The sequence below is a fragment of the Scomber scombrus genome, chromosome 6 (genome assembly GCF_963691925.1).
Source record: "Scomber scombrus chromosome 6, fScoSco1.1, whole genome shotgun sequence".
Taxonomy (NCBI): Eukaryota; Metazoa; Chordata; class Actinopteri; order Scombriformes; family Scombridae; genus Scomber; species Scomber scombrus.
The window spans coordinates 24,267,738-24,295,275 of record NC_084975.1 but is presented as its reverse complement, the minus strand read 5'-3'; the positions used below and the strand labels follow the sequence as shown (position 1 = coordinate 24,295,275).

Genomic DNA, 27,538 nt, shown 5'->3' with positions numbered 1-27,538 from the left:
ACAGTAGAGGACGTTACCGACTCATAAAGAGATGTTGTGTTCTATTTAAAATTAAACGTGAAGCACCAGGACTTCCCTCTGCCCGCTTCTTGCCTTTGATGCTCCAGGTGTGTGATACCATCGCATGAGTCATCAGTCCCATTTCATTACGATGTTATTAGTATTATCTACGCTGACCCACATTACACATCATCTACTGTATGTGCTGGGAGAAGAGTTGAAAACATGAAATGTAGAAATCTATTGTCCTTAGAAAAGTCCTGCTGAAGAAAAAAAACAAGCAAATCCACACAAAAACATTTTCTCACTTTAGTCGTGGATTATTTTTGTTGGATATTTTGGCTCATCTCTTAACTTTGAATATGAGCAAACAAAATCCAAAACTGTCTACACTAAAACATTTTACTTTATAATGCAGCATTTTATGTCCATTTGATCCTTTTGCTTAATTCACGTTTAATATATATGCACATAAATTGTTTTATTTATTCACAGTAATTTATAATTATTATATTCCCAGTGAAGTTTACTGTTTCAGTCATGAAATGTCATTTTATATAATAAAAAAAAAGTTTGGTGTTAATCCTTACATACCGTTTGGGTCAAATTTGGCCCATTATGACATTTGCAAGCAATTTAAAAAAACACATATTACATTAAGCCTGACAGTTTATGACATATCCTACAATGGCCTAAAATGTCCAAAAATGCAAATCTTTTTATTTTAAAATGACTCATTTTTAAAAGGTTATTTTAAAAGCATGCCATTTCTCACTTTCAATAAATTAACATAAAATAATTATGGCTGTTATGTTCTCCTTTTAGATGACATAAGATCATAATATAGTGTGATTGTGAATCTATTTTCATATATAATAGTAAAAAGAAAATATGAATACAAAATACATTTGGTAAAAAAAATTTGGTATAGGCACTAATTATAAAGGAATACTTAAACTGGACCAGAATATGAACAGTATGTAAGGGTTAAACTGTAAAATATCATAACTCCATTGTATATCTTTGTAACAAGCTTTTAATAACCATCTGAAGGATCATTGCAAAAAATGTGTGTTCATGTCTTTATGTATATAAGATTATCAGCCGATATATTGATATTTGAATCAACATGCTGGTTATAACTACCCGAGTGTTTGTATTCTGCTCTTTTTCAAAGACATATGAGGAAAGAAACTGTTTAATTTAGAGAAACTTTGGTTTGTCATTAATCGTGCAGATTAAAACCTTTTTTTTCCCCATAAAAACAAACGATGAAAGTAACATGTTTCATACAGAGTTTTTATTCACATTATATTATCTAGTTAGAACATTTGACTGTAATAGTTGACAGTTTATTTTGTTGTAACAGCATAATAAACCACTTAGTTTGGCATCAGATATTTGATTATTTGTACATGCGAAAAAAGCATTGAACTCAAATAATGAAGATATCAGTTATGCAACAACCCCCTATACATTCATCTATAAACTGATAAAATTGGCAAATAAATGGAATTAAGAAAAAAATACTGAAAAATATTTGTGCAAAAATACAGTTAGCAGTTAGAGGTTAAATAGATAATACTGTTTTAAATGGAAAGATAAGTACCTTCATCTCAACTGGCAAGTTTTGACAGTTTAAATTACAGTGTATAAATTAAGATGCAGCTTCAACATCAGTAAGAGACTTACATCAAGTGTTAGTTATATTGTTTGGCTGAGAGGAGCTTCTGTCCACACGACGCTGAGCTGCATTTAGGCGTGCTGAGACCACAGGAACCGATCGCAGCGCTCGAGCATCGTCTGAATTGTTGCCCTGAAATAGAAAAGAAAAGAAATATAACTTTAATACCTACAAGATGAAATCCATTCAATTCTTACACTGATTCTTTTTGATTCTACTCGTCCTTCTACTGTCAAAAACAGTTCCTACGTTGTTATTTCAGACTTCACTTACAAGTTTTTTTATTTAAAAAAAAAAATCTAGTTATTATAAAAGACTTTTCAGACCATTAAGACAACTGCCACGTTTCCCAAACTACTACGAGACCTCACAATTCATTCGGCTCCTTCTGCTTCAATTTAAAAATGTAACAAAAATGTTTTTCTTGCCCAGTGTTGCTTGTATTTAAATATGAACACAATCACATAGTGCCAGAAAACACTTCATCAGAAAAAAGAGCTGGAACTGCTTCCTTTTCTTATGGGCTTAACTTTAATTGCTTGGTAATTGGCGCTCTGACTCACCGCTGTCTCTTCTCTGTGACTCGCAGCAGCTCAAAGACCAGTTTGGAGTGGGGTGAAAGGACCAGCTGCACTCCACACTCCTCCAACATGGCCATGGCACGGTCCGGTCCCGTCATCCGAGCCAGCAGCAGGGTCAGGTTCTCTGGGCTCACCTTCCCGCTGCAGTCTGCGGAGCCGTTGGACAGGCTGCTACCATTCACACCTGCGGCCTGCTCTGAGACGCTGCTGCACCGCTGAGACAACTGGATCAGGAGCTTCCACTCGTCCAACGTCTGCGGCTCAACACCTGGAAAATGACAGAAAGCAAAAAACAGCGTTTAAACTCAGTCTCTAATTCCTTGATTTAAAAACTTAGTTTAAGCACTGAAAACCATTGTTGGGATCAAGCTGTGTGAAGCACTTCTGAAAGTCTGTTGTCTGTTACATAAAACATTTCTTTACAGACTCTAAAGTGCTGTTTATTTTCAGGCTCTGCCCACACTGTTTTAAAATGTTAACAGAGTTATTGGGCTGTAGTGTTGCAACTGTTGCACCATAGCTGTGTACCAGTTCGGGAGCTCAATGTTTTATTGCGAAGGCCAGACTGAATATGTATCCTTTCTTGCCTCACAGAGACATCAACTTGTTAAGTCAAACATTTAAAAATTCCAAATTTCACACAATGAAGTAGCCCTCAAATGGCCAACAAAATATAAATACCAGTAGTAAACTCAGGTAAACACCGTTATGATTATCACCAGCATACTCTACTTTCCAAAGCTGTTTGTATATTGTTCCGAAGAATCGCCACAGTATTTTTCCCCAGAGAGAGTGAATCCACTTTGCTTTCTTCATATTGTCTGTTTTGGCTGTTGAGCTCCTGACTTGTGTTATGAAGAAGGTACAGAGAGTAGTTAATGTGAATGTGCTGCAATACTTATGCATCATCTGTATGTGCACTGGATTTGCAGGTAGCAGAAGTGGTTTTTGGTATGTTTGTTACTAACCCCTGACACTGTAACCAACACTCATCCCTGGGAATTAGAGACTATAATTTTCTTTCTGACAGAAAGTGTGACAGGAAAAGTTTTTGGTAAACAGTTTTACCTTCAGCCTCCTCCAGCAGGGTGATGTCATCCAGCTGACAGATTGTGGAGAAGGCTTCTGTGCGGCGCTGCAGCTCACGGCAAAGATACAGATAACCCATCCAGTACCTTCAAACACACATATTATATAAGAGAATAGTGTCACTTTCTACCAAAGATAAACAGCAAGAACATATGACTTTTTTTGTTCAGATTAAAAAAATTACCCATGACTACGGCACATTTCTGTCATCTTCTGCTTGGAGGACAGATCTGCAGGAAGACGTATCAGTAGAGACAGGAGGCGTCCATAACCCCAGCTGAAACAATGAGAGTGCCACCTGAAAAAGGAGTCACATTTAGGCACAGTTGAAGTTCTTATTCTTTACTTTCACTTCAGTATTGTTGTATTTTTGTTGTGTCTGAATATGACCCAGTGCTGAAACGGAAGTGTCTTTGTTACCATCCATCCAAAAAAGTGTTTTTAGTTAAAACAAAGAAAAGGTTATTTTGCATTTTTTCACACACAACAGAACCAGACCTGGGCAGCCCGTCGGGGGTCAGGGTATCACTACACTGAGGAGCATCATGGGTAAGTGCGAGCTCAAGCCAATCCTGTCGCAGTGATTCTGGTTCAAGAAGGGATTGCAGAAACGCCAACCTGGGCAAAGAAATGAATGTGAGATTCAGCAACAAAGTGAGCTGGATGTCTTTTTTTTTAAAACTCTGACAAAAGGATCAAACTGAAGACGTACCTGTGCCCCTCAGTTCGGGACTGGACCAGATTATCCAGGTATGCCAGGAAGTGGCTTTGTTGAGCCATAGCCATAACGTCGGCAGGGGTTATTGTAGGATAGAACTGGCAAAACGAGCGTACGGCTGCTTCTCCGTGCTTCTCATACAGCCTACATATTAACATAGTGTAATTACTTCCTACGGTCCATCACGACTTAAATATGTGTTGATGATGTAAGAGAGAAACGTGGGTACTGACCTGTGTAAGTGAGCGAGGAGAGGAGGGGCGCTCCAGGGCTGCAGCTCTCTCAGACTGCGCAGTGATCTCAGTAAATCCCCTCTCTGAATAACTTCCACCACCTTACTGGACTGAGTGACATCTGTGCAGAACGACAAAAAAGTTTGTTCTCTGCTCTCTGGTTTAAAGAAAAAATTAAACCAGAGAGTAAATCAGTATGGTTAAGTGATTTAAGAAGAAGCTTCTGACCTAGCATGGCATCAATGAAGGAGCTCTTCACCGCTGGCTGCTCCTGGTAGCAGAGCAGACACATCCTTCTTATACGCTCCGGGTCCAGCAGGAAGAAGTAGCGGCGTAGGAAGGTGGTGCAGTCCAATGCTCGCTCATCTGCCTGGTTTCTGAAGCAGCTCAGTTCTGCATATAGTGTGGCCAGCTGCGTGAGATAAGCCAGGAGATCTGATGGTACAGGTTTGGGGGACACCACTTGCACAGGCTCTGGAGAACTCCCGTTTGGGGCTACAGGCTCTTTCTCGTCACAATCTACAGTCAGCTGACTCTCACACTGGCTCTCTTCTTCTTCTCTGAGCTCTGGAGGCTTTTCTGTATTTTCCTCCGTGGCGCTCTCCATGTGTTCTCTTGATGAGCAAGAAGACTCCTCTGGCTGCTCTGAGAAGGTGGTCATATAATCCCTCTCCCATCTCTGCTCTCCTGGTACATCAGTGTTTGAATTCCTCACAGCAGCTGACCCGGGCTCTGCAGGTCCGAGAACTCGCTCCAGCACCGGCAGCCACTCCAGCAGAGTTTCTCCCAGGCAGGCTGGATCCAGTAGCACCAAAGGATCTTGGATCTGGGAGCTGGTGTTGGAAAAAAAGTAACATTTGAATACCAGAGTACACTTCGGTTTACACAGAAAAACTACAAGAAAAAAAAAAGGTTGTGAAAACCCATGAAACCTTGTACTTACAAAGCTCGTTCTGTTGCTGATCGGAGCTCCAGCATGTCGGCCTCTGTGTTAGGCATTTCAACATAAACCCTGTGATGGCAAATATCATTCAACGATTTCATCTGATTTCAAGGTTCAAGGTTTTTAGCTCAAAATTAGATTGATTTTACAACAGCATACTAGTAAAAACAGTTCTAAAATGGTTTTAATTCACTTTCTGTACTCACTCATTTTCTGTTTCCTCTGTGAATGAAGCAGAAGTGGCCGACATTTCGGCTTGTCCCCCTTCTCTGAAGTCAGGCCGTTGCCAAAGCTCAGAGTTCATCTGGAGGGTGTTGATCTTCTCTGTTGTCTTCTTAACAAAACTGGAAACACTGAGAAAAAGAAAACTCAATCAAGCAATGCTACATCAATTTACAATCTTACAACCAGAACTACAAACAGTAAACCTTTTCATGTGGCTAATGAGAGAGTGTGATTCTTGGGAACTAAACATGCCGCATGCGCCTACACAGATGAACAATGTGAACTACAGAAAAAATAGATGTGGGTCTTAAGAGGAAAGGGGAAGTAAGCTGTCACATAGCACAGCTGCACTTGTATAATAATAGGTTACTGTAGGAGTTTCAGTCCTCATAAGAAAAAAAAGAAATGATACAAACCTCAAATATTTTCATAAGCGTCCAAATATAACTCACTAATTCAAAGCAACACACTGCGGCTATATGCGTCTATGGCACAGGTGGCTGTGACACATTCCTCTATTTAAAGCTGTTAGCGTGTTTGTGCTTAAGTTTCTCTGGATGTTCACCTGTCTTTGACGGCCTGCAGTGCGATGCGGGGGGGTTTGGGGCGGAATGAGAGGGGGAGGTGGAACGGCAGGCCTTGCTCAGATCGCTCAGCCTCCAAACGCTCACTGCTCTGTGGATCTGAATAAAGGTTGGGGCAAGAGCCAGAGGACAAACACAGATGGATGGAGCACCAGAGGGGCATGATGAGAGGGAGAAGACAAAATGCAAGCAGATGGAGCAAAATGCCAGACACCACTATAGAGAGAGCGTAAATTAAATGCTGCACAATACAAAAAAAAACAAAACAGAACCAAAATGGTGATATGTGTGTATGACACAATGGAACAGAGAAGAAACTTGATATTAATGATGTAGCATTTATAAAGCATGTCAATCATCAGGGTGATCATTCAGCTCTCACAGCAAATCCACAACGGCACAGCGTAGCAACAGTTTTGATTAAATTATTTTTAGTTTTTGTAATTTTTCAAATCAAGTACAAAAATACAAGACGGCATTAACACAGGTACATATGATCAATATGACAAAGAGTCAAATTATTATCAGTCATATATTTATATTGATAAATCTTTCAGCAGCTAGTGATGTCCTCAATTCAAAATATCTTTGGCAGTTTTTTTTCTTGAAGTTTTTTTTCAGTAGGTGAGATAAAACTGAAAATAATTCACTCTCTTTTCACATTGAACTCAGGTGATGAGGAAACGTTTGTTCCTGCTACACGCAAAGAGCAGAGAGAGAGAGAGACGGAAAGAGTGAAGAAAGAAACAAGAAAGGATATATGAGAATGGATTATTTTGTTTATGTTTCCCATTTGCTGTCGTCTTTATTTTGAGTCTGATTTGCTCTGCTGATACTTTTCCAGTTTGTTTTGACTGTGAGTGAATGAAAACTCCCTCATGTCCGAGTCTGTTGTGTACAGCTGGGTGCTGCATGCATCCCCGTGATTCTCCCAGTGTTTCTTTATTTTTGTACCAAAGTGTGCAGATTACAAGTAGAGGTGAATAAGAAAGAGTTTTTAAGAATAAGATAGCACAAAACAGCTGGTATTTGATTATCAATGCTATTTCACTCTTAAGAGTAAATTAGTTTATATAGAAATATCAAAATAACAAGTTTTGAATTTATCTGCTGCCATTCGTGATGTGCAATTATCTCAATAGATTAATATATGAATACTACAACATAAAATACAATATATATAAGTACAGACAATGATCCCCCTACTGTAGTAACATTAGCTGTTCAGCTCCATCTGCTTTTTATTATCATGTTACTAATAACTCTTGCTCTTGACCATTAAATGGTCCAAAGGGGGCAGCACTGAGAAAAAGACTGAAAATATGATTATAACCATTAAAAGGGTCTTAACCAAACATGAGCTATTCATTTTGTTTTAATATCAGACAAAATTAATGTCACTTTTACAGTTAACATCTTTTCACCGTCCAACCAAGCAGCTGAAGCTCACAAGCACAAATCTGCCACTTACCATTATCCACCTGATCCTCCTCCTGCACAAAACTGAACTCCTTGAGCCGCTCCTCCTCTGACATGGACTGATTGATGAGGGAGCACGTCTCTTCATCTGATTGGCTTCCCCTGCGGCTGATCACACGATAGATTCCACAGTCCAGTACATTGAAGCTCTCCTGGATGAGGAAAATAATAATATCACTATACTATTCAAGAAGCAGCGAGCTTCTGTTAAATTAAAAAAACAACCCTCTGATTTTATGTTAAAACTTTAAGAGGAAGTAATTGAAATACAATGTATTTGTTTGAAGTGGAATTACTCTGCACACCGTGCAGCTTCATTGGCCTCATGACAAGCCAGAGAAACAAGTTAAACAAGTCTTATACAAGTTTAATTCCACCACTGAAATCTGCTTATTTCATTTTTAAGCTTTTGTGTGTGACACGTTTGACTTTGTTTTGACAGTGGACGGTAGAAAAATGAAATCACAGGAAGGATGCAACAAACAGCTGCTTAGTGAAATGCCCCAATAACTTGAATGTTCTCCACAGAGGGTTAAAGTCATTTTAACGTACATGTGAGGAGATGCTACTTCTGCGGCTGCTGCAGGCTGAGTCCAGAGGCTCTAGCTTGCTGATTACTTCCTCCAGTTGGCCAATCATATCCATGTGTGTGCTGGAACTGAGCTGAGACCTCAGGTGTTCAAGGCGATCGATGGGGATTGATTTCCTGGCCTGCACGACACAAGAACGATGAACAAGGCTTTCAGTTATGATTTATCAACATTCAACACAAGTAAGAAACACACATGCGCTGAGATGATGAGAATCTGGTTAGGATGCCTGATTTTCAAGATACTTTATTAACTTCAAAATTAAACCTGCTGTATGTAAACTTAGTGTTTTTCATATTTGGCTTCACTACCTGCAGAAACTCAAGATTCACAGGATTCTAAGTTAATGGAGACTTTTTACTTTTTCTAAAGTCTGGTCTAAAGGATAGGTTCAGTTTTTTTTAAGTGTGTGTTAAAACAATAATCAGATGGTCATACATAGATAATCCATCACAATCTGTGTATTAATTGCAATTTCTATTTCTAAGTCAATACAAGGAAGAATCTCAAGCACCTGCCTGTTTTCATTTCTTTTAGTGGTTGGGGAACCAACTATTCTGTGTGTTTTTAATGGAAACGCAGGAGGTCAAAGATTCAATGATCAACTTTAACAGGGCTCAGACTACAAGAGTTTTCAATTTTTCACTGATGTTTTTTTCTTTACTCTCAAACATGCAAACACTAAAAGATTTGAAAATGGTGCATCACACTACAGATTATTATTAAGATTATCGTACTAAGGGAGCAATGCACCGCCTCATGTGATCTCATGAGGAAGTAAACAAAATACTTTGCAGTGAGAAAAACATAAGGGTTAATAAGGATATGTGGGTGTGAATGAAAAATAGCTGGGGAGACACGGTCAAGAACTGGAGGTGAGACTTTAACGGTCAGTTTGAATATCTGTCAACAGTAATTTGTGAGCTAACATTAATCTCAAGGGTTGCCAGGACATTGGCTATTGTGGTCCCACTCGGGAGGTAGTGACGTAATCATCCAGATCTCCTAAACAGCAAATATGTTTGAAATTATTGGGCCAGTTCTGGTGAGTCTGTAAGCAGTTTCAATATTGGATCTGTAATTAACCAAACATGGGATCCGAGTAAGGTCCCAGACCTGATTTCTCATCCGATTGTTGGGAGGGGTGAATAGATAAATCAGTCCAAAAACGCCTGTAGTCTGAGCCTGGCTTTAGACAAAGTACCGCTGGAAAACGGGTTCAGCTTTGCACATGGACATGAACAGTTTCTGTAGCATGCCAGTAGCAGCCATCTTACCCGTCCGGTGGTGATAGCATGCTGGAACATACAGCAGACGGCAGCAGCCAGAGGCCACGACTCCCTACGCAGCAGACGCTCAACACAACGCTCTGCAGACAGCAGTGACAGGTGGGACAGATGCCCGCTGCCATGGAGACAGAAGAGCTCACTGCGGTAGACTGCAATGTCAACCAAATCTACAAAAAGAACAGAGAACAGAGAACAGGTTTGGTTCAATTCACAGTAAATCAGACAGGAGGATGACTTTAGTACTAAGGATTTCAGGAGTAAAAGTATATTTTGGATCCAGGTCAACATATTTATGGTGAGTGTATGTGTGTGTGTGTGTGTGTGTGTGTGTGTGTGTGTGTGTGTGTGTGTGTGTGTGTGTGTGTGTGTGTGTGTGTGTGTGTGTGTGTGTGTGTGTGTGTGTTTATGGACAAAATATGTGAGTGCTCAGTTACTGAAAAGCATCACTGGTGGTATTTTAGGAAAAAGTATCAAACACACCTTTGACTTCTGTCCACAGCAGAACTTGGCCATTATGAGGTGTGAAGATATAAATGGCTGAGTCTGTCCAGGTCAGCAGGTTTTGGTCTCTTCGCAAATAAAAAAAGTATTCAGTTAGTTAAGTCATGGGTCATCTGCATTTTTTTTTAACAATGATGTCATGATGTTTGTTTTTGTTTTTTACTAATGTCTGATTTCAATAATGTACACAATTGATAAAAGTCATAAAAATGTGTGATTGACAAGCCTGAGAACTAAGATAACAATTATAATAAAATGATGTAACATTACCCCATATAAAGCAGTTTAGGGAAGGCAACTGACTGGGGGCTCTTCTGCCCTGAATGGTAATGTGGCTCGTTTCTGCAGGTAACAGAGGAACAAAAGATAAATTAAAAAGTTCTGCATTTTCCAACAGATGATTTAAAAGGAGGAACATACATTACCTGTAAGTAATGAGCGGTAAAGGAGGACATGCTAGCTGCTGTTTGAACTGATGGGTGCTCAGAACCTCGCCATTAAAACTGGCCTCCCACATTCGAGACCCCGGCCTGGCACAGTACAGCAGTGGGGGCTGACCAACTAATAATCCCTTGTTCTGGGGGAAAAAGCAAGCTCCATACTCCCCATCACGTTCCTTATTTCCAACACGCCAGAACTTCTCCCTGAAGACGGGGAAAAAACAACACTGGTGAGAGACAGCCAACGTGGAGGAAGGAGATTTTCCAGGGAGAGTAAAATCAACACATTTAAACTTCTTTTACACAAAAATATATAAAAGTCACATGCATTATAACTGCTAATCCTGTACAGGTTTACAGGGGCAAATCATGCAAAATGGTATAAACTTATTTTAAAAGAGAAATTAGTTGTAGCTTTTGAACTATCACAGAAAATTGGTTCAGTATAAACCAAATGTGAAAAACAATCTTTCAAATATTAGTGAATAGTTATCCTTTATTAATCACCACACAACTAGCATGCCTAACATAAGGATATGGATTTGAAATCTTTCTTAAAAACATTTGAGCAGGACAGATATGCGCTGATACAGATGCATCAAGGTGGGCTCGCTTCCTAATGGCAGACACTCAAGAGGCGAAAGACAGACAGCGCCACACTGACACTCACCTATCTGTGTCACAGAGGTAGCAGCGACTCAGAGAAGACACCAGCAGTCGACTATCCTGGTACCCGAGCTGAACCACTCTGGAGTCCACGTTGGTGATGGTCTGAACAGGAAAAATGACGAATGCTGTCCCCTAGACACACAAAAAAAGAATATTAATAAAAAAAATAAAATAAAAAAAATCACAGATGACATTGATATGAACAAGCATTCGGTCTGTCTAAAAATGATCAATATAGGGGACCGTGAGTAGTAGCGACACTGGATCAAGACGTTTTTTAAAGTAGAAGAAACAAAATACCACTTCTACATTAATTACAGTCATATATCTTGTGAGCTTAAAGGAATTGTTTGCATTCCCCTTTTTATTGCTGTAACCAAGACACATGACACAGATGTCACGCATCTATTTCTATATCTACAAGCTGCATTTGATATGTTATTGAGTGAATAGTGTTGGAGCAATACCTTTCCCAGCTTGGAGGATCCTGCACGGAGACACGACACCTTGCCTCCTGAGTCCCCAACAAAAACTCTGAGCGCGCCGCTGTCCCAGCAGAGTGCAGTGATGGCGTGACCCCTGTGCTCCCAAGACACACTGACTCTCTCTGGACGACCCCGCCGCTCCAGCTGTAGCTCCCACACCACCACCAGACCCTGACTGGACCGGAGGCAAACATCAAGAGTATCGTGAATAATATGAGTAACATGGTTTTTATGGTTTTATTTTTTAACTTGCACTTTCCTGAGGTGTGTAAAATATTTCTATACTTCATTGACAGACTCTAACCTTGTTGAAACAGCGATGAAGTCTTCATCCTGAGGGCAACACGACACCTGAGTGATAGCTCCCTCCTGAAAGACAGCAAACATTTTGTGATGAGAATTTAAGAGAAGCTGACTTCAGAAAAACATGACACAGACAAAGCATTGTTTTATTTTTATGTGTAGCTGTATTATTTAACAGCACAGCAATAGTCAAAGTAGTATTTCAACACAAAAGGTACTCAGTCATATTACCTTATGAGTGAGAATAAGCCTTTGTTTCCAGCCCTCCCTCTGAATGAGGTGCAACCCTCCAGCTGAAGTTCCCAATGCGAGCCACTTCCTTGACACTGCCAAACACGTACACTGTAACACAACACATTCAGATTTAAAAAGAGTTGGCTCTGTTCAAAAAGAGAGAAAGAAAACAGATAGTAAGCATGATGTAACACTTTAAAAAGACATTTAATAATATCAAAAAGACATCTTCTCTAAATATTCTACATGTGATTTAATTATAAGACTCCCTCAGGCATGTGATGGTGAAACCAACCTTGAGCCTGCCGGAGTCTAAACGGAGAGCAGAAAGAAGTGGATCGAGGCAGTCGAGCTCTGCCAGTACATGGCTGTGGTTCTCTGGCACAACTGGTATCAGAGGCATCTTCACTGGTGGTCGTCTACAGCTGAGAGAGTATAAGACGGTTAAATATTATGAAGAAAATGTGAGGGACTTCAGGAGGAGTCACTACTTTGCTTCCTCACATACCATTGTCCCTTCATACTGTGTGGCATCACATGACTTCCAGCAGTGTGCTCACCCTCCCAAATTGACCAGTCATGACTCCACTTTTTTAGATTGCCTCCAGCTGGTAACCCTCCCTCCCCCCAATGTCAAATGTCTCTATGCAGGAGCTGCAAGTTAATATTTCGTGAGGAAGACTCTAATGTTTGCTCTGACAAGGCGATAGGACACCATTTGATTTACTTGTTGTGGTTTTGAGTGAACCTCTGTGGAAGCAGAAGTAAAACTAAAGCTATGGATCATTAGCAATACTGCAGACAAAAACACTTACAGTTTGCACGCTAGAGAAAGGTTCTCAAATAAAATGTCAAAACATACTGCAAATGCTCCTCAGTATTTCAGTAGTTGCCATGAGTATCTCACAGGAAGAGGTGAGAGGTAGCAGTCCACTCTGACTTGTGTCTATATTTGTTTGCACTCTACTGTGACAGGGGTGTGTTTGTGGCCTCAGATTGTGCATTACCACGGCTGAGTGACTTAATGCAAAAAAGTGTAAATGCCACCCAATAACTGTCATTCAGAGGGGTCCTGATAGACAAAACAAGGCTTCTAGACTAGATAATAATGTAGGGGCACTCATAAAAGCCCCTGTCTTTGCACCTGATACTGTGATCGAATGTTGTATACTTTACTTCAAACCAAGTGACATGTCAAACCTGAGGGACCCTGGGGCAGCTGATAATTTCACCTGGTGATTAAATCTTTGGTTTGGATGCCAGCCTTATGCCTTTGATCAGTGGTGAAAGAAGAATTCAAATTGATTGATTAACTGAATAAAAGCAGCAATACCACACTGATCATACTCTGTTTCAAGTGAAAGTCCTGCATTGAAAAAGTATCGTTTGCATCTTACTGTTCTACTTAGTGCTCATTTAAAAAACTGTATACTGTTGCGTAGTTTGTAGTTTTATATATAATGCACCACATTTTAGAGGTTTTTGAATGTTATCTTAATTTGTAGAGTCACTATAGTGATCAAATAAATGAAGTGACAGTGTGTATATAATATTTCACTCTGAGACTTAAGGCTTAAGTCTTTACGTTACTAGAGTAAATGAAGTAACGTTAACTACCTGTCCTGATGTCTGTACGTTACTAGAGTAAATGAAGTTACGTTACTGTAACGTCACAGTTTATTGACCGTTCACTTTACGTCCAGGCGTTGACGTTGAAGTCAACCGTCAATGAACCGTGAAATTTAAAGCTTTCTCTCTCCGTCGTTCAACTTTCTCTTTTTATGTTTAAAGTCACTGACCTTCTTAAATCAGTCACTTGGTTTAGCAGTCGACTCATTTTACATTTTTTGTTGATACAATTGAGGTTTATCGACCAAGTTTCGTTTATAAACTTTAAAGAGTCGCTCGGCCGAGTCAGTCTGCATCACGAGACCCCCGGCTGCTGCGGACTCTGATGCTAACATGTCAGTATATTAAAGCTCATGTTCTGCCAGAGACTTACACAAAAACAAGTGTGGACACAGCTGGAAACATGTAAAATACATCTGGCGGTTCAAGGACATTTCGGTAAAGCGGATAAATCTGAAGCAGTGTGTTAAATCGAGCCGCTTCATTAGAAATAACAAGTTAGCCACCGTGCTAGCTCACACACCTAGCTCCACTCGCTGTTTACTTTCTCCAAACTCACCGGGTGATGGTTGTTGGGTTGACATACTCCAGCCGAACCGCACCAAACTGCTGCCTCACATGCCTGGATGTGTTCGCTTTATTTTTTGGAGAGTGTCACTCTCTCCTCCTACCCAGCCGACCTGTCACTGCTTCACTCAGCTGATGTGAGGACACTTCCTGAAAGCAGCGCGTCATATCAATAATAACCATCTCCATATATTATCTTTAACTTCATTAAAACAACCAACACCTACAGCCATACAAGCTGTAGTTTATATAGGTATCACGTCACGAAAAAACTATCTTTTTTGTAATGGACCCTTTTTATGACCCTAAATTTGATCCCAGCATCCCTAAAAATAAGTAAATTATTGCATTTTTCCCCCTAAAAATTATTTTATACAACTTTAATTATTTTGTGAGCCTGTCTGTTAGAGATGGGACAAACACTTACGCTACAGGTTCAAATGGTAATATTAACAGGTTTAATGTACTTTGGATAGTTCTGTCATTAATATTGTCTTTCCCTCAGGGTTCATTAACTATCTTAGAGTCCTCTCTGTAGAAATCTGATTGTTTATTCTGAACCATTATTATCATACACTATAGTGGACCATTTAACTATGTATTAATACTTCTTGTTGTAATTTACGTTATCCACTGAAATGAGTAATTTAGCAGGGGGTTTGAACACTTGCAGGGCATTGTATGTCAAATTCTCATTAGGAGCTGAGCCCCCCTAAAGGTCTGATCCTAGAATTGCCCCTGATAAAAACCATGTCCATATATTATCTTTAACTGAATTAAAACAACCAACACCTACAGCCATACAAGCTGTAGCTTATAAGGTATCACGCCACGAAAAAACTATCTTTTTTGTAATGGCAGAGATGAACGACAGTATTCACAACATAAACAATGAGTTGAGGCGCATGGACTTCAAGGATGAGTTCATAGTTTTTTCAAGTCTTAAAAGTCAGGTAGCCATATGAACACTTTCCCTTGCTGTGATCATTTGTCCTGTTCACACTGACCATTAAAAGATCCCTTTCAAATGTGCTTTCAATGTATAGTGAGTCAACTTCAATGTTGATTTGGGCACCTGTTTTTTTTTTTAAAGACAGTTTTGAAAAACATTGAACCCATCGTTTCATTAAATGCTGCAGTCATGATCAAAAGCTTTATGCCTCACTTTAATTCAGAGTAACATTTTTATCTTCAGTGCAGACAGAAGGCAGACATTACAAACCAGTGACAGTGTGATTCGAGTCTCACACACATACACACACACTAATGCACTCGAGTGTCAAATGTCTTAACAGTATTGCTATTATTCACTTCCTCTTTTGCTTCTGATTTTCAGGAACTTGGTTCCATAAATCGACCCAGTGCTCAGAGGAGCTCCTTGTATGTCCAAAGCTTTCTTTCAATGCTCTGTCCACTTTTGGAACACATGTTGGCAGTCTTCTACTTGGCATCTCACACTTCCGCCTGTTATCCTGAGATCCTTTCTGATTTCCATCTAAAGTTTGGTCATATAACACCATTATAAAAGTCCCATTTAACCATAACAGGCACCAATCTCTCAACCATTGAAAAAAAAAAAAAAAACACAAACAAAAGAGAAAGAAACTAATTACAGTTATTTGTGACTGAGATGTAGTTAGTCTCTGTTGAACATTTGGGGATGTAGCAGCGTCCATCTATATCGTCATCATAAAGCCCCTGTGAACATTGTTCCATCAGGGTGTGATCTGTGGTCTCTTCACAGCAGTCTGGAGGGCCTCCACAGACCATATATGCGTTAACATCTTCCTTGTCTTCTCTTCGACAAACTATCAGACCTCAGGTTTTTCTCATCATACGTCGGGTTTGCCAGATGTGGAACTTGCTATAGGCTGTCTGCAGCATCTCCTCCAAGTGTCCTGTAAGCTGAGAGAACACCCAATAGATTTGATACAATAATCACCTGATACATAAGCCTTTGTGTAATTTTTAAATTATTAGAGACTTACATTTGTACTTAAGTACTGACGCTGAATCTTCTCCTGAAATGGACAAAGCTTGGTCATCTGAAATCTCTCAAGGTTTGACTTCATTTTCATCACCTAAAAGAAAAAGTACGTAATAATGAACATTTTTGAAATAGAGAAAAAAGAACAAAACGGAAAAACTGAAAAAGTTTACTAGTTTTTATAAGGTGACACCATCTTTGATGTTGGTTGGTGGTAGCGATGGAAATTATACTATAAAACTATATATTAACTATAAACTGACATAAACTGGTATACAAGGGTGTAGTTCCCAGTGGATATGGATATATATATATATATATATATATATATATATATATATATATATTTTTTATAGCACAGATCAAGAGAAAGAAAAATATTAACATCCACATGAAAACAAATTTCAATGAAAAAACAATAAAACATGAAAAAGTCCAGAGGGCATTTTATGCTGATAATTATGTATGAAATATGTTGACCTCAGTCAGAAAGTGTGGTACTTTTTCTTTTCTTTTTTTACCACACAGAAATGTTAATCATTGACTTGTATGTACAATTATTAAAACTGCCACATATTTTTTGTCAGCCAAGACAGGAAATAACTTACTATGTGACAATCATTTTGACCTCCTTCAAATAAACTGAATATTAGTCACCTTCTCCTCCAGAAATGGTGTGTTTACAGGAAAACAGGACCAGAAATGTCTCAACAACTCTCCAGCAGCTGCATAGAGATGCTTTAACTCTCCTTGAACCTCAGTGGGTACCATTTCTGGGAAAAACAAAGAATGAAAAGGAAAATGATTTTATAAAAGAAAAAAAAAAACCTTTGTTGGGAAGGACATGTTGATACTTTAAGATAACATTGATGTTGACAACATAAGATTGACGATTTATTGGAAAATCCAGAAATCCTTGAGGAGATTTTATGGGAGCACACATAGTATACTGCTCAGAGGCGTTACAGCAACCTCAGATTCTACAGATGTGCTGCAGATAACGAAGGTTTTACAGTAATTCAACAATTTCCAAAAACACGTACGATTTATGGCTTGTTGCTGTGCTCCTGCCTGCATGAGGACGCCACCTGGAGAAAGCGCTGCAATGGCAGAACTTGCTACTGTACTGGTCAACACCTGCAAAAAGAGAAACTTTAGAAAAGGAACCATTTAAACCTGATACATTTTTGGTTTTGGGAAGAATCTGAAATGGATACTTTCAAAATTACAATCAGGTGCACAATGTGATCTTTAAATACAGTTTCAGCTCTGAGAGGTCTGATAAGTTTTGGCAAGTTTGTGTTTATATTTCCTAGACTGGAACGGGAATCAGCAGATGCTAATTCATCTTAATCTAAATCTTCTGACCTGATCAGAGAACACACTGTATGTGACAGCAGTGTCTCCATGCTAACTGATGTGATTACCGTCAATAATTTCTTTGTCATTATGATGATACCAGGCCAAATCAGAATTATGCCTGCAAGTTATGAGTAAACATTTATCAATAAATAAACTGTATTTAGATTTACTTCAGTTAACGAGCAGCTCAGAACACAGCTCTCAGTGTGTAGCACATATTGAGGAGAAGGAGCTGAAAACATCATGCATCATATCAACAATATGGCAACAAACAGCTTCTCAAGGGGACAGTTTTTCCTATTTTTGTAATATTGTGTTAGAAGAGACAGGCACATTTTGGGATAGATACATAGCTGACTATGGTCTGTAAAGTTGTTCTGTTTTTTTAAAATATTTTTTTGCCTTTATTTGTAAGTACAGTGAGTGGCAGAGAGGTCGACAGGAAACAGGAAGAGAGGGAAATGACCTGCAGCATAGGTCCGTGGCCAGATTCATACCAGGGATGCTGCCTTTATGTGGCATGCGCTTTAACCACTCGACTACCCGAGGGCTCCTGCAAAGTTTTTAACCAGTTTTAACTAGTTTTTAGCCTCTGAAAACCCAAACCAAAGTTCCCTGATCTTTATCTGAGAATGTGCTGTCATTGAAACTACATCCACACTAATATGTTTTAATTTTAAAACGGCGTTGTAAAAAGATCTTCTCCGTCCACAAGAGTGTTTTAGCACCAGAAATAATTTAAGTCCAGACTAACACACCTGAACATGTATATCACACGACCGCTGGACACGGGATTGGTCACAAATTGTTTGAATAACAGCTTGAGTATGGTGCATGCAGGCATTATAAAATCCAGAATTGAACTGCACTACAGCTACTAGCATAGACAACAAGGTCAGAAACACCTTGTTTTCATCTAGAAAAACACAGGGTGACTTACAATAAAACAGGTGAAGAATCTGCTGACGATGACAATTTTCAGACTGCCCTTAAACCAAAACATGAGAAAAATGACAGAGTGTATGATCGAACCTGAGTGAGGTTGGGTTTGTAATTAGCCATCTCATGCCGGACGTAGTTGACAGAGTTGATGATATCCTGGCTAGTCGTGTACTGTTGGGATTGAAGTGGCACAGGACCATGAGCATATCTTAAATAAAAAGAAGGATGGAGAAAAAAATTACATTAGAACATTTCTCCAGGAGTGGAGGAATTAACTGAACCATGAATACATCAATTTAAAATGCAATAATTTATTCCTGTACAATTTTATTATTAGCATGAAACATGATGGCCAGATATAAGAGCATAATTTCCATTACGTTACATTTTGGTGTTGGTTTATGGCCACTGCTAAGATCATTTACACAGAGAGAGAAAAAAATCTGAACATTAAATTGAGATATAAAATCCGTTTCTAAACAGATCAAAGTGTGCACTCTGTCCAGAGGGAGAGACTCTAAAAACAAATGAGCCTCTTCCCAAATTTTGCAGTTATTAAACTTATAAAGTCTTTGCACTCCACAAACAGACACCGTTTGCCGTTTATTTGTTAAGTCTACCAGTTGATGGAAAGAAAATGTATAAAAAAGTTTGATTATTAACTTCTTAGAGACAATTAAAAACTAAAAATACAAAATATTTGGTGATTTTCGATTTTGAAATGTCTATAGATACGTAATCTAATCTTGCTTTAAATACATTATAAATATTTTGAGTTTTGTTACTGTTGGTTGAAATAAACCATTAAAAAACATAAAGTATTACTCATAAAAGTGTTATTAATCACTGATGAAAATACTTATTAGTTGAAGCTTTCATCAAGATGTGGACAGACTGTACCTGTCAGACTTCTTGAGGTTTAACGCAACTCTTTTTGGTCCGTTTTCCCTTTGCAGATCCTCATATTCTATGGCTTCCTGTAACTTGACCTAAAAAAAAACATTGCCAACAGAAAAAACTGACTGAGACTGTTAAAGAATAATAGCTGTATATATGAAAAAGGTTTAAAACTACAGAGCCATCATACCTTCTTTACAGGAGGCTGAAAGAAGTCTGAATCCCTTGAGTTTCCATCTGTACTGCTTGTCTCACTGGCTTGGTCAGCTGGTGTTTCCCTTTGAAAACAAAGCAGATAAAGTTAAAGATAGGCATACTGAGCAGGTTATTGAGCCCCCCCTCCAAAAAAGGAATTTATTTACCCTTTGCGTGAGCCTGCTGCCAGCACCATAGCACTGTGATGGTTGAACCGCTTTATAATGGCCGTGTTGCTGTTCTCTTTCACCGTCCGGTTTGCGTTGGAACTCGAAAGTGGTAGTGTGCTAACTCCATAGCCCTGTGAGACAGAAAACACCAAGTTTTGAAGCTTGAAGGATGCCATTGGGAAAAGAAAGCTACACAAGTGATTATTGAGTAGTATGATGTGGCTGTGACTGATTACCTCATTAAATCAATTAAACTTATAGATAGATTGCTCTCCATTGCTCTGGATGCCCTGCGGATGGTTCCAAACTTACTTGTGTGACAGACATCATTGTGTGAGGATGGGGCGGCACCCAGTCTGGAATTATTGCCTGTTACTAAGGGTGTGCCGCAGGGATCCATTCTGGGGCCTGTACTATTCACCATTTATATCCATGAAATGATGTCTTCTCTACATGGCTGCCAAACCCATCGACATGCAGACGATACTATTATTTATACTGTATCACTGATCCTGTTCAATTAGCCATCGAGAGAGTGCAACTTTTCTTCCATGCACTGCAACATTCCTTCATTAATCTCAGACTGATACTTAACACAAATAACTATAGCAATCTGCATATCTATACTATCAATGGTTCAATCATCAAAAGGGTCACAATACAAATACCTTGGCATCTCAATCAACGTCAAATTCTCATTTAATCACCACATAAAGAATCTTGCTCACAAATAAAAACAAAAAAATGTCTTTCTTTATAGGAATAAATTCAATTTTCCCTAGATCTGTGATAAGTGTTGACTCACTTATATAATCAGTCTTAGATAAGATCTTATTTAAAGAATGCTGCTGCCTCCACACTTAAGCCTTTGGACCCATTTTATCACTCAGCCCTTAGATTTATTACCAGTAATGCCTTTAATACTATCACTGTATCCTCTATGATAAGGTCAGCTGGCGCAATAATCTGAAGGGTATCTGTATATCTCTAAAGCCCTGACCGTAAAATTACCATCATACATCACAACACTCCAGCTCCAGCGACTCCTCGGGAGTATTTCATGCCAGGACTGAACTTGGAGAGCTTGTTTTTGGTGTTATTGCAGCAAACTCATGCAAAGTGACCTAAAACTGAATACTCTCATACCTCTTAGACACTTCAGGAATACGATTAAGAAGTGTTCACTACCTGTTCGAAGTTGTTTTTGTGGGTTTTTTGTGTAATCTCAGCACCATTGTAAATGAGACTTGCCCTCAATGGTTTTCCGAGAATCTTAAATAAAGCTTGAAATGGAATGAAAGGAAATCCCACCTCATCCAATGTTTTATCCTCTAACGACAAGAGGTCGACCAAAGGATTCTTCACTCCTTGAACCACCATAGACTTTAAGCCTGCATGAGACAGATTTGAAGCATTAACATATGAAAACAGACTTGTGGCTCGGCGTGAAATGTGGAAATAATACAGACACTGACACTGAATCTAAAATCCTTTCATTTGTATTTGAGATTTGCCCCCAAAATAAGCTTTACACATCCTACCCTTTTCATCCTCCTTGGCACATTCTGAGAAGATATCCTGTGTTCCTGTGTTGATGCGGTCTCTGTGAAAATAATGGGACTGGAAAAAGCGGGTCCAGAACTCCTTCTCCGTCAGGTTATGAGGCACATTTTCGCTATACTTCTGTTTCACTGTAAGTACAATAAAGGTTTATATAAATATACAGTACCAGCCAAAGGTTCGGACACACTTTCTCATTCAAGAGAGTGGGACGGTGTGTCAAAACTTTTGACTGGTACTGTGCTCAATCAAATTTTTATTGCATCTGATCGGGAACACAAATTGTACTTTTAAAAGGTAAATCATGTTTTCCAGCTCAAGACAAATACTAACAAATTAGTTCTTTATCTCTGGCTTGCAGTGTGTCAGTTGGCAAAATCACTGTTGTAGTTGATGGTCTAAATTAAAATAAATAATTTCGACTGTCAATACTTTTTCCTGGTCAATCAACAGTTGCTATTGATGTAACTTCAAAGTGGAGATGGAGTCATTTACCTGCAGGGTATGTTCTGAAGATAGATTCAATAATATCAGGTGTAAGATTATATCTCAAGCCATTGCAGCCATCTGTCTGAGGCCTAATGTCTGCCTGTAAAGCACATAAACGACATCTGTTAATGCTCACCTGCAAATTTAACATGATCTATTTCAAAGGTCTAATCATGACAGGTTTGATCTACTCACCAGAAACGCTCCAGATATACCGACTTCCTGTTTGTTGTTGTACAGCGCAGCGTCTGTGTTGTTTAGGCCTCCTAACCGGTTGGCCCAAAATTCCTCAGCACTGATCACTTGGCTTACCACTAGATCTTTATATAACTGGAAAAGCACTGGATCCTCTTGAAGCATCCTACAGGAACAAATAAAATATTGTAGAAATGATTATTGTCACTGGATTCAACATTTAGCACAAGAGTTCTTAATGAAGGTGTTCTAAAGAGAAGAGTTCTAAATAAGTGTCTAGGCCTCCTAAATAATGTCGACATGATGACTGACATGAAAAGTTAATTTCACAGAAAACTGTATCAATATTAAGACACTACAATAATTATCTAAACCTAAAGCAGTTTAATACAAGAACGCTACAATAGTTAAACAGTTAAACTGTTCTGTTTTTGTTGAACGTGTTTGGCAAAGGTGCTGATTCAACTTTGTCGTCATTTCGGAGACTGTAGTTTGTGGTGCTGTTTAAGTGTACGGTGCTGTAAAGGAGAGGTTTTGCTAATATTTTGTTCAGCCTATTCAGACCAACAATGGTGAAGAAACACTTAAACACTTAATTGGTGATCTAACTTACAACATTAACTGTAAATCAAAGGTTGGCATACTTTTATATTTTTTTCAAAACATACACCAAAAACCAACTTTATGTTTCAACTTTCCTCTCAGCTCAGCACTCGGCCCCCGAGCCCAACAACATACATCTTTAAAATCAGATGACATATATATATATACAGACCCTTTCCAAAAAATTAGAATATCATGGAAAAGTTATTTAATTTCCATAATTCTATTCAAAAAGTTAAACTTTCATAGATTATAGATTCAGGGCCCACAATTTAAATGATTTCAAGTATTTATTTGTTTATTTTTACATAATTTGGGCTTCCAGCTCATAAAACCCACGAAAATAGGAATTCAAAAAATTAGAATACTGTGAAGAAATCAGCCCAAATTTTGCAGGGCATGAATGTTTTAAACTGAGTGTCACACACTAAGCATCTACTAAACTCAAAGCACCTGCACAGGTTTCCCCAGGTGTCATTAAATTGCTTCAGTTTGGTTCAATTGTCTCAGTTCGTTTCAATATGGGGAAGACTGCAGACATGACAACTGGCCAGAAGACCATCATTGATACCATCCATAGGATGGGTAAGCCACAAAAGTTCATAGCTAAGGAAGCTGGCTGTTCACAGAGTGCTGTGTCCAAGCATATCAATAGAAAGTCTAGTGGAAGGGCAAAATGTGGCAGGAGAAGATGCACCAGTAAAAGAGATGACTGTGGGCTTCAGCGGATTATCAAACAGAGAAGATTCAAGAATCTGGCAGAGATCCAGAAAGAGTGGAATGAGGCGGGAGTCACAGCTTCAAAAACCACCACATTCAGACACATCCGGGAGATAGGCTACTAGGACTGGACTGTTGGCCAGTGGTCCAAGGTCCTCTTTTCCGATGAAAGTAAAGTGTGCCTTTCATTCGGGAATCAAGGTCCAAAGGTTTGGAGGAAGACGGGTGAGGAACAGAACCCAAGCTGCTTGAGGTCCAGTGTGAAATATCCACAGTCAGTCATGATTTGGGGTGCAATGTCTGGTGCAGGTGTTGGTAAACTCTGCTTTCTTAAATCCAAGGTCACCGCAACAGTCTACCAGAATGTTTTAGAGGACTTCTTGATTCCTTCTGCTGAGGATCTGTATGGAGATGCAGATTTCATCTTCCAGCAGGACCTGGCCCCTGCCCATACCGCCAGAAGCACCAAAACCTGGTTTGATGCCCATGCCATCACAGTGCTTGACTGGCCAGCCAACTCGCCGGACCTAAACCCCATTGAGAATCTATGGGGTATTCTCAAGAGGAAAATGAGGGGCACCAGACCCAACAACAAAGAAGAGCTGACAGCAAGCATCAAGGAAATCTGGGCTTCCATAACTCCCAGGCAATGCCACAGGCTGATTGCCTCAATGCCACGTCGCATCGAGGCAGTTACTAAGGCAAAGGGATTCCCAACCAAGTATTGAAGATTGACATATCGTTTTGAAAGTACCATATTTTGATTGATTTGATGTGATCCTAATTTCTTTCTTTTTTTTCTGCAAAAACTGAGAAGTAAATAGTGATTTCTTCACAGTATTCAAATTTTTTGAATTCCTGTTTTCGTGGGTTTTATGAGCTGGAAGCCCAAATTATGTAAAAATAAACAAATAAATACTTGAAATTGTTTAAGTTGTGGGCCCTGAATCTATAATCTATGAAAGTTTAACTTTTTGAATGGAATTGTGGAACTTAAACAACTTTTCCATGATATTCTAATTTTTTGGAAAGGGTCTGTATATATATATATATTAATTTTTTTAACAAGTCTACATGATTTTAAAGTTGTTTTTAGTGAACACTTTTTAAACAGCTTTAAATAGTGTTTTTGTTGTGGACTATTTTCAGCAGTGAACTGGTAAGTGAGTTAATCACAGCAGCAGAACAACAAACAGGAGCTATAATTATTATTTTCAACAATTATTTTGCTTATAGATTAATCTGCCAATTAGTTTCACTTGTGTTGTTTTGAATCTTTGTTTTTTTTTTCCTTCTCTCTTATTTGGCTTGGATGTGAAAAAAAGGGAAAAAGGTGTAGGACTACAAAAAGTTCTTTACTTCATCCTCCACTCTTTCAAACACTGAATTGTTATTGTTTTGTTGTCTGTCTAAAAATGTTGCTGTCATTACTATTTTGTTATTATTCACCACCTGTTTATTTTGTTTCATTATTTCAACATGTTCAAATAAATAAATAAACTACATTTCTCAATTAATCATTAAAAAGGTCATAAAATAGTGACAATGACCATTAAAGTTTTCCAGAGTTAAAGGTAACGTCTCCAGATGTCTTGTTTTGCCTGACTAACAGTCCAAAACCCAAAAGATATTCAGTTTACTAAAACAACACAATCCCCATTTTCATTGTAATGAAAGAACATGTTACTGGCTGCGACTGTGTGGCTCACTGATTAGTTTTAAATAGTTTTTAAACTACGATGGAGGTGTATGGTACAGAAGACCTCAGTATATCAGGCTCTCATGATTTGTTATTAGGATCAGTTCGTTAATGGTTTTGCTCTTTCATGTGATAAGTATTTTAAGAAAAATAGTATCAACAGACTTATCCTTGAAGGCAAACTTTGGAAATCAGCTTCAGAGTGTCACCTGTTTTTCTCCTCCAGCTCTTTGTTAGCTTTCTTCTTGAACTTGGGCAGTAACTGTTGCAGCAATTCCTTGGTGGCTTCGCGGTCTTTGAGTGCAGTGCTATCGTTAGAAAAGTGGAATGTGGTGCTCTCGCCGGTGTGAAGGACTAGCTGGAGCTGAATTTTTGCTTTACCATCTGGGCTGATCTTCTGACCTGCACACAACAGAAGTAACACATTATCACACATCTGCATTGCATTATTACGTTAGCACTGCTTGTGACTTGAGGGTAACGAATACTCACAGCGGATATCTGCATATAGGTGGCTGACAGTGAAGCGGTCTTTGCCTTCTGGGCCCCAGGCTATGCGTTCAGCCATCAGATAAAGTGTGCCATCCTGTTTCCTCTGCCGAACCTTTTTCACCACCAGAAGCACCTCCTCTGATAGTGATGCCATGACTAAGACAGGTAACTGAGAAAGCAGAGAAACCATCAATGGGTTATTATGATTAATAAACATGTTCTGCATTAGAGATGTGTAACATACTGTAGGTATCAATACCGCCAATCATTTCACATGTCATGATTATTGTTATTTTCAGAGGACACTGTGAACACAAACCAGCTCTCCTACCTTCATTAGCAGTGCTATTCTGTCTAGCCACAAGGAATAAGCTTCCTACTGGTCAAACAGAGGCAAAAAAGCCACAGTATAGAGAACCAGGCCCCTGTCTGTTGAGCACTTGCTAATCTGGCAAGGATTTTCTAAATTAACATTATTGACTGAAGTGTGGCAAACTTCAGAGAGAATGGAAGACAGCTGCATTTGACCTGACTAACAAACTCCCAGCGTCCAGATCACACACATCACATTCTTCCTTACAGGTCGGCTTCAGCTCCTCTGCTGTTTATTAGCAGTGATGTGAAGACGTTATGTAGCCCAGCAGTCTGCACTAATGGCCTGTATGAGCCCAGTATAACTCTTATTACGTGTGTTTACTAATTTCACTGCCTTTAAACAAATTAATTTCACTGTTAACACTCAGATAACACTTATTACACATTTCTGGCACATCAATTTCACCAGGAAAAAAGTTATGATTCTTATTTTTAACATGAATGGGTGCATTTAAAGTGATTTCTAGTCAAATGTCTGAACCTTTGAGCAGCTTACTTTTGTGCTAAAACTGTTTCGATATAATTTATTTTGCGGATCCCTCCTATTGTGTGAAGTAATTTAACTATGTTTAAGCACCAGGAGTAACATTAGGATTATTACAATAACATTTTGATACCATCGGCATATCATTATTCTGTAAAACACTGATAAAATCTAACAAACACAAAAATATTCAGGATGTTATAAATAAATGTGTGGTACAACATGAACATATATTCAACTAATGAACATATGTTACAGAGTTAACATGAGCGACCTGATCGGAAGCAATAAAGCGCCAATATGTGGAGTAAAATCTGAAGCTATGTTTACAAGATGCACCAATACTTTAAACTGACGTGATAAATGAATGCTGTGCTTCCTACAGAGGGTTTATCCCGTGCTTGGTAATGTCATGTAAATAGGAAACAAGCTGTAGTAGGTTCATCACATCAACTTGGCTAACCAGCGTTACGTTAGCTAGAGGAGAAAGACGGAGGGAGAAGTCGGTATTAAACTTACTTTACTTCAAAGTTTATCGACACTGCGACCAATACTTCGCTTTCTTTCAAAACATAATATCAAAATATATGTATTCTGCTTTTCTAAAATACACAGAATGAGTTATCTGAAACTAAATTTTGACTAACTGTGAGCACCGCGACTTGAGCGCCGACATGACTGCCAAGCTCCGTGTTGCACTTTAAATGTTCCGGCGGGATAACGCGATGCGAGAGAAGATCAGTTCCGGTGTTACACCGTATTTGGTGACCCATCAGTTTTTGTGACCGGCAGTGCTCACATCCTTTCCTTAACCCTTACATACTGTTCGTGTTTTCTTTTTGTTTTTTTACATTTATAAGCTGTAAAAACACCCTATACACATTTATTCTAGCCAGACTTTTCATGAAGTGACCAATAGTACACAAAAAAGGAAATAAAATACATAATTAACACACTTAACATAATTTAAAAAAATAATTGTGCAGCTGATGCACATTTTTATAAATGCAAAACTGTATGTAAGGGTTAAGTAAAAGTATCAATACAATGTAAAGTACTTAATTACAAGTACAAATCCTGCATTTAAAATCACACTTAAATAAAAGTAAAGAGGTATCACCATCT

The 27,538-nt window shown here is 38.8% G+C and overlaps 2 protein-coding genes across 2 annotated transcripts; both read right to left on the bottom strand.

Annotated features, from left to right (window-relative positions):
- Positions 1–1,322: 1,322 nt before the first annotated feature.
- hps5 (HPS5 biogenesis of lysosomal organelles complex 2 subunit 2) lies at positions 1,323–14,366 on the bottom strand. Its single transcript, XM_062421183.1, has 23 exons — positions 14,236–14,366; positions 12,343–12,472; positions 12,045–12,155; positions 11,815–11,879; positions 11,493–11,685; positions 11,027–11,157; positions 10,342–10,560; positions 10,187–10,258; positions 9,896–9,984; positions 9,404–9,582; positions 8,089–8,247; positions 7,529–7,688; positions 6,039–6,156; positions 5,455–5,601; positions 5,249–5,317; positions 4,534–5,138; positions 4,306–4,426; positions 4,067–4,216; positions 3,853–3,972; positions 3,539–3,652; positions 3,334–3,440; positions 2,248–2,533; positions 1,323–1,816 (listed from the first exon to the last, which is right to left on the bottom strand). Exons 2-23 carry the CDS (start codon positions 12,448–12,450, stop codon positions 1,756–1,758), a joined length of 3,384 nt encoding a protein of 1,127 aa, XP_062277167.1. The 5' UTR covers positions 12,451–12,472; positions 14,236–14,366; the 3' UTR covers positions 1,323–1,755.
- Positions 14,367–15,382: 1,016 nt separating this feature from the next.
- On the bottom strand, positions 15,383–27,098 carry gtf2h1 (general transcription factor IIH, polypeptide 1). Its single transcript, XM_062421197.1, has 15 exons — positions 26,933–27,098; positions 25,555–25,723; positions 25,272–25,464; positions 22,041–22,206; positions 21,852–21,945; positions 21,338–21,487; positions 21,108–21,187; positions 19,794–19,927; positions 19,622–19,709; positions 19,435–19,523; positions 18,625–18,742; positions 17,274–17,367; positions 16,888–17,003; positions 16,232–16,324; positions 15,383–16,148 (listed from the first exon to the last, which is right to left on the bottom strand). Exons 2-15 carry the CDS (start codon positions 25,706–25,708, stop codon positions 16,062–16,064), a joined length of 1,656 nt encoding a protein of 551 aa, XP_062277181.1. The 5' UTR covers positions 25,709–25,723; positions 26,933–27,098; the 3' UTR covers positions 15,383–16,061.
- Positions 27,099–27,538: the final 440 nt, after the last annotated feature.